Consider the following 8234-nt stretch of genomic DNA (forward strand, 5'->3'; position numbering starts at 1 on the left):
AAGAGGGAGGACGGCAGAAAACCCTCCCCAAAAGTACTGAAACAGTGTGACCTACTCTCCAGAATAGAAGGTCGTTTTTAAAGTCTCCCTTGAAATTATTTATTCAATAAATTACTGTAAACCAGATTTCTATCCCTTGACCACAGATCATAAGGGAATGTTTCGCCTCTCCAAGCTGGAGGCGTGCGTTGGTCTCAAGTTCCAGCAGGATTTTACATGATGATTGACGCCTTCTCTTGGCAGAAAGACGAGACAGTTGGCAGATGCTCACCTTACTCAGATTGCAGTGGCCATTTCAAAGCCACTGTGCTTGACAGATTATCTACAATTTTGATATTATACGCAGACCGGAATGTATGGCTGTATTCTACCTTTTAAATAAAAAAAGGTTATTCCTTTTATAAATTGGTTTATTTCAGTTCAACGGCTTCTGTTACGTCTGGAGGCTTCACTGCAGAACTCTAGCAGTAACTAAAAATACGTAATGTAGCACACAAAAATTCTTCCCCAGCCTAGTTATACAGTACCCAGCCAATTGTTTACTCTTTGTGACTCAGAAAAGTAGGATACGCAGAAAACAGGACAAATAAACATCCACTTCCAGTTTCCTTCTTGGGAATGTTAATTTGTTTTCCTTCTGGGTAGACAGAAGCACAAAATAATGTCCTTTCATGCCAGAGTCAAGTTAAAATTCTGATAATACAAATAAAGATGCAACTTGAGGTAAGACCTCTTGAACATAGGATTTAAAATTGTCAAACACATAGTGAAGAACTGGAGAATAAAATGGACTTTCTTTCTGCTAGTCCACCCAGCAGGGGCCTTGATTTGACTTGGAGACTCTTGTTATTATCGTAACACATATTAATTATTACCAGCAGTAGCAATATGAAAGATATTCTGAGGTAACTTTCCCTGTAAATAACAAACAATGAAATTCCTGCAATTCAGATTTACAGTATGAACAATGCCACTGCATTCTAGCAACAAATTCAGGAACTTGGTTCATAGCAAATATTTGAAGAGGCAGACATTTTATAAAAACATGAAAATCGATAGCAAGTATTTTATTTAAGAAAAAAATCCAATTAATTGGTTGAAGAATAAATAGTAGTTTTCTGTCTGTACAACTTGTGGTACTATCTTTCAGGAAATGCAAAAAGCATTCTGATTTATAAAAATTATGAAGTCTAATATTGGGCTGTTAAGTGCACTGAATTTTGTATTATTCATTTGCTGCGTACAATAAACTAGCTGTGGTGTAAAGGCTATTGATTCCTTTGCATTGGAGTGCATTATAATGGTCAGCATTAATATGTTTCAAAAAGATTTTTAAAACTAAGTGTTGTCTTATGTTGTAGAAAAAACTTCTAATGTATTGGTTATATATACTCATACCCAAATCAAACCTTTATGGTATGTGTATATATTTGCTTAATTATCAAAATCTTAACTGAGTTGGAAGGCGAATGAAGCTGGTCCCTGGATCCTTTTCCAATCGTATTTGTATGTCTGAGCACAAAGAAAGGCTCAGCCAATAACCACGTCAGCAAAAGAGCAGTTGGTATCACTGCATCATTTTATAAGCTTTTGTTATTCTCCCCAACATTTCCCTTGAATAGGCAGACAGTTACTTCGAACTCTGGAAAACAGGATGAGGCTAGGGGTGTGTTCTCCAAGACTTCCAGCTCCTATGGGCTTTCTTCCCTGTACAGGTGCGCAGGGTATCTGGCAGCAGGGCCAACACCGAGTTCCCCAAGATTACAGTCTCCACTACGCACCCAGAAACTGTTTGGACTGACAGAAAAGGCTTTGTCACAAAGAGTATAAAAGCAGAAACAAACACAAAACACCCAATGGATTCAGTGGAGCAAAGATCTTACCTAGAATTATTTATTAACTTATGATTAAAAAACACCCTGAGGGCTAGGTCTCATCCCTTCTCACATTCAGTAACTCCTCCAACGGTCCCTGGGGCTGGCAGAGAAGTAGGAGCAGTAGCGTTTGGCAGAGGGGCAGTGACAAACAGCTGGAAATTATAACATCTGCGGCCAGCTCAGCTCTGTCTGGAAGGGGTCTCACCGTTTGAAATGTCAGCTCTAAAACCAGTCTAAAACTGGTTTGAGGAGTGAGTGAGGCCAAACTCAGGCCACAGACATAGGTGCTCTGCCAACGCTGCCTTGGCTGGAGATGGGATCGCTGCTTGTCCTTGACCAGCCCCTGCCACTGGGAGGGACTGCGTGAAGACTCCCTCCTCCACGTGCAGGCAAAGCCAACCAGCTTTATCTCATCCTCACCTTCCTCACTGGCTTGAACTAAGTTGGCTTATTTTGCTGATGATAGATAAGAAGGCATGCCTCAGAAGAGTTACCCATTTTTTCCGGCAAGCCTATTGCTATGCCTACAGACAGCGCCTATACAGCACAGCAGTGCAAGCAGAGCACTCCCTCCGCTGACATACCTTTCAAATTCCCAGCAGACAGCGGTTCTGGGATTGCTGGAGGCTGAACCACTCCTGCTGGGCCCTTCCTCCGTGACTTTGTCAAATCTCCTTTTTCAATGGTTTATATATTTGACTTCTAAGTATCCCATAGCAATCAGGCAGGAATAATATCCACTTAAGGCAATACAGCCACAATCTTCATAGGGATCTCCACATTCTGCCAAAATCTAAACAATAATAATTCATGTAGGGGGCCGGAAAGGGCTTCAGCTTACTGATACGTTCATAAAAAACATGTCTCCAAAAGCCAGCAAGAAATCAGGGATGATAAGATTAGCTGAGAGAGAAGCATCTTGGGAACTCTTGGCTTAGGGAGAAAAAGACAGGCTATTTCTTCCCTTCAAAATTTACTAAACAAAACAAACAGTGCTTCTTCCTGTTTCTCATAGTGTTTTTCCCAAAGCAAATCTGTTCCCTAAAAGCAAACACAACTTGCTGTAATATTCCCAGATTTTAGATGAGGGGAAACTTCAGAGGTTGAACGGTGATGTTGGAAATTCTCACAGTGTTTCCCCCAAACTCTTTGGAAAATTCCAGCCAGTATTTGGTCAAGATCGTTCTTTCCCAATGCTCTCAGCTTCCTTTTAATTTTTTCCTCTTCTTTCTAGGTTCAATACAAAGTGCCCTGAAACCCACTATCCTAGAAGTGATCTGCTATCCTAGAAAAAAACACAGTATCTCTACTACTAATTTTTGTGCTAGACCCTGTCTGTTGGATACATGAAAAGCCACATGATTTTGTCCTTCAACATGCAGACACATGACAGTTTATAACTGCTAGTTAAATATTATTTGAAGATAAATCATTCCAAGTTCCCTAGCTCCAGATGACTTCTGAGTTGTGGTACCATTTCTTTAGCAGCTCTTGACAATCTCATGCTTCTTGGTTATTTTGGTGGATTTTTTGAAGACATTTTAGCAAGAGCTTCTTAATGCACTTCCTTAAGCTTATATGTAAACTAAAATAAGAAATTACAGCCTAAGCATCCACAAAGTCTTGTCAGGCTTTAGTGTGAATGCCAATGGTTTTTCCTCACTAAAAATTTCCCCTTGTGGCTGTCAAAAGTGGCACTAGTGGTAGGAGTCACACGTAAGAGGAAAGTCCCTGCTATGTCCTCTATTCCCTCTCAGCATAGGTTTAGACCTCCTAAAACCTGAAGAGCCAAGCCACTAGAAGTACAAGTTGGAAATTTATCTATGTGGAAACAATCCCTCTCATGAAATTTCCAGACACCGATGTCAAGCCAAAAAGTGCCACTTGAATCACTTCCTTGGAGGTATTCTGGCACTTCTGCTTTTTGCCTGAGTAAGAGGATAGGGAACCTGGCCAGATCTGTAGTAAAATCCACACTAATTCTCAACTCACTCGCTTTGTCCTTTACTCCAGAGTAAAGGTGTTGATCCAATGTTGTTAGATAGCATCATTTAACAACACAACTTCCAATAAAATTCCCTTTAAAGCTAGAAGCCCTTAAGCATTTCCTTTCTTTCCTATGTGTTTTACCCTTTAAGATTTAGGTAGTTTCTAGATATCACCTACAATTTAGTCAGGAGATCTGGGCCTCTTTTTTATTATGCCTGAAAAATGTCGCCTCTTGGAGGTGACACTTCTCTTGGCTTCTTGCCAGAGAATATGGATTTTTCCTCTCCCACATCTTTATCTTTTACTTTTCTCTACTTTGTATTTTCAACTCCAATTATTTATTTATTAACCTATCTTTTTTTCTTACTACTTCCTGAAGTCTCTGTTTCATACTTCGATTCCTTCTCTTCATTCCTCCCACCCCACTTTCTCATTTTCACCGGCATTTGTCAAACACTCCAGCAGTGGCTCAAATATGCTAAGTGATACTTTTTAATTTCTATTTATCAGCTTTGATCCAGAAACCTACCACCACTTACGGAGGCATTCCTCTGTAGGCACATGTTTAGTTTCAATTCCTGATGGATGGGGTATCATTCTGGAGGAAATGTGCCAAATCTGGGATCAGCGTCAAAAATATTTTCCTACTGTTCTTAAGTGAAGCTAAACAAACAAACTTAAGTAAATGAGGAAGGAAGGGAGGAAGGAAAGGATCTGCCAAGTTTTTGCTAAGAGGTGACTTAATATTTCTAAGCTACAAACGCCTTAAACATGGGTTTTCATCTAAGAGCTGGCAGGCTCCCAATGAAAGCTGTGCAGCTTCACTGGCAGTGCTACAGCTCCTTCTCCATTGAGATACTCGACTTGTTTCTTTTGCACCGTCTCCAAGAGGATGTTGCTCCAACAGATTTGTCCATTAGAGGGCATTAGAGGCCACGAAAATCCCTGAAGTTTGAACTAACTAGAGAAGAGGAAAATAGTCTGTATTTCTTTCTGTTTGATAAATGAGTGGTGTTTTTGTACTCTTTCCATGATATGTGTCTTATTGACTTATCTGACGTGCTGGATAGATTTCAAAATGTGAAGAAACTTTTTCTGAAAGATTAAGCCATGGATTTTATTTTGTATTCTCTGCTTCCCAATTCCTCCCTGACTGCAATAGGATCTGTTAAATATAAGCAGAGCAAGCAAATGATCTGACTAGATTAATAGTAATCACAGAATGATGGATTGTACTTTAAAGACATGAGAGATTCTATACAAAATATTCACACTGGAACTTTTATCCTGGAAAGTCTAATCAGCAAAGGATAATTAAAAATGTAGCACATTGTTTCACACAATCAATTTCTAAATGCAAATATTTCTGTTCCAGTAGAAATCTCATTTGGATGCAAAACACCAGGAGTTTAATCCCTGATACTTGGTCTGATACAAAGAAATAGTCCATTATCAAGATGTCATAAGAGCTCAGATATTCTAAAGGAACTTAATGGAACAGAATATTTTCTGAAACTGAGGCTTATGCCATGCACTGAAGTGGATAAAGACATATTAAGTTAGTGTCTGCCGTTTTGCCTTAGAGGTATAAACAAGCTCTTTGTCAAATCCTAGTTGAAGTTTGTTTGATCACAATGTCTCCCAGTGTATGTGTTTAGGGATCATTCAGAGGAATGAGATCATTTTGCGTATCTACTTTTTTCTTCCCCTAGCAAGCAATGCCTTTCCCAGATATTACAGTCATTTGCAGAGGTTAAGTTACTTAAATATTATAAAGCAATATTTTAATTGTTCTGGATGACTAATCAGCTCAGCCTAGATATCACATTGCCCCAAAGGATAATTCAAGATTATCACTTCCTCTCCCTTACGAGTCCTTATTCGTTTATCATACAACAGGGGTCAAAAAGAGGAGAGATTTCATAGGAGAGGAAAACCAGATAGGCCTTGGGACTTCAGTACTGACTGATATTTTCTGACTTCTTTTCTGGGTGATCTCATAGAAAGGCACAGGAGTTTTAGTCACAGAAAGAAAGCTGGAGGTCTGGAGTGTCACTGGGATGAGACCAGGGGCGACAAAAATGCAGTAAGAGCTGCAGACCAGTCATGAACCTCCTGTGCTCTTTCACTGTAAGGTGTTTTCATTAGATTCAGTCTTGCAGGTGAAGTGATTGTACTTTACTTCCTAATGGCACAGAAACACTTCACTATTGCTTTTCTCCTTCATAACAAATCAAGAATATTGCAGATATCACAGCTCTGTTACTGGGAAGGTGCAGATTAACTCCTCATTAACTTCCTATAGTGGATGCTACTATAAATAACACAAACTTTTACCTCCTTCTCTTGGTTGCGCTCTGATTAATTGTTTTTTATGTTTTTAATCTTTATCTGTACCTTACATTGCTGTGTGCTACTGCAATGTGGGACAGCTGCCTCTAGCCAAAGCTTCAGGTGGCTATAGCATATGGTCGTCTGTGTGTAATGACCAATGATACTCGTTATCTTTGTTGTTACTGTGTCTGTGGCTTGGGACCTTTTAACTGCTTACACAAACGGCTCCCCAGGGAAAGCAGTCTTGGTTTTCCAGTCCGTCAATTTCTATTTGGGGCCCTGACTCTGTTTCATTAGGAAACACTACATGGTACGTGTTCTTTCTTATCTGTTTTGGTTTTTTCCAGCAGCCTTTTGCCTTTGCTGTTCACGGCTCTCCTGTTTATGAGCATCCCTAAGATACATTCCCATTTAGAGCTGAATACTCTGCATTCTGTAGCAATGCACTAAGTCTTATTACCTGAATGCAGATTGTAAGATATGGTAGACCTCACATAAAGAATTTTTCTGAACATTGCTCTTGCTAGAGCATCCAGCATCCTTCCAGCCCTTCCCAGAAACTGCATATTCCTACATATTTAGTAAATTCACCCACTGACTCCTGCAAGGCATGTTCCTATTCTCAAGCATTATGTGTGTATCCATCTAAGAACATCCCTCTTAAATCTGTCAGCATTATTGTCTGATGACTTTTAAGCAAAATCTGTTACATTTGCACACCTCTCTCACTTGGTAGCAAAGCCAGCTAACCTGCTAAGGGTACATCCTCCTGCAGCAAGACCCACCTGGCAACATGTAAGCTCTTCCTGTCTGTTTTTTGCTGGACGATACACATTCACTCTCCTTTCAGCTTGCTTACAGTCTCCATCTACTCTGCGTTCTGCAGGGTGTAACCTGCACAGTGTTTCCACTGTAAGCAATGCTCCTTCTGGGTAATGCCTTATCCTTACTTCACCAGGCAGGATTCTTCGTAAAATCATATTCTATTTGCCTGAGTCCTTGTCTTCATAAAGTTTGCTAGTGCCTCGTGATCAGCTGTGCCAAAGGCTACTCACACCCAAACAAACCTACCCAACAAGTCACAGATGAATGCCCATCACTCAGATGAACTGTGAAATTAAAACCAGTCTCAACTTGCACAATAAAAGACTGGGCCTGATACTTTTTTTCCCCTGACACTATATAAAACCCTGTGTAATTTCCATTAACTTCAGTGGACTTATTTCTTAGTTAGATCAGCTGATTTTACATTATAATCACATAGTCTCAGAGCCAGGATTTGGATTCAGTAACATCAGCACATCAATAAAGTATGTCTTTTGTTGCAGTGTCCAAGGTCTAAGCTCTGCTGACACAATAGCATTCATACTGCACTCCTGCTCTATTCAGTAATGACAAAATGGCTGGTATCAGAAACATATAATTTACTTCTACAGGTATGAGTCAATGGTTTAGCAAAGATCTGCATAAATTCACAGTTGGTGTATCTGTACTGTTGTTTTAACTTACTTTAAACACAGATACTTGTGCAGCATGCAGAAATGCCACTGGACCAGCCCATTCACCAAAGATTGCCTTTTTTTCCTCCTCTCTCATCTTAAGTAGTCAGGTGTACAAGAGGGACTGAAAGGGAAAGGAAAGTCTCTGATGGAAAGATAAGTCTTTAAGAACTGGGAGAATCTCAAGACCAGAATTTAGTTTTCTACTTCTTAAACAACATTTTTTTTGTAAGCCTCATGTTAGCCTGTATGAATTTATGAATATAAAGACTCTTTGTTACCGAACAGTTTTTACCAACTGCTGCTCAATTTCCTTCCCATGAGTCATGCTATTAGCTTATGCTGCCTTATTTAATTTCAACTGCTGCTTAAGCCCACACAAGCTTTTCTAAAATAAAATTTTTAAAAAGCTTATTTGAAATAGACACGAAGCGGTTTGAATGGATGATATATGGCACTGCCCTGTGGTTACAACACACGCTGGTTTGCTGGACTTCCAAAGAATGCCAAACAGCATGGAGTCCTCAGTTGCAGT

General features: G+C 39.7%; 1 protein-coding gene across 1 annotated transcript in view; it reads right to left on the bottom strand.

The window, feature by feature from the left end:
- The window catches only part of NF1 (neurofibromin 1), a 111026-nt gene extending 103846 nt beyond the window's left edge, over nucleotides 1-7180 (bottom strand). The window contains exon 1 of the mRNA XM_009318826.1: nucleotides 6986-7180. Within this exon, the coding sequence (XP_009317101.1) occupies nucleotides 6986-7180 (195 nt within the window). The remainder of the gene's footprint in view (nucleotides 1-6985) is intronic.
- Between the last annotated feature and the right edge of the window lie 1054 nt (nucleotides 7181-8234).

The sequence above is a fragment of the Pygoscelis adeliae genome, unplaced genomic scaffold (assembly GCF_000699105.1).
Source record: "Pygoscelis adeliae isolate BGI_AS28 unplaced genomic scaffold, ASM69910v1 Scaffold392, whole genome shotgun sequence".
In the NCBI taxonomy this organism is placed as follows: domain Eukaryota; kingdom Metazoa; phylum Chordata; class Aves; order Sphenisciformes; family Spheniscidae; genus Pygoscelis; species Pygoscelis adeliae.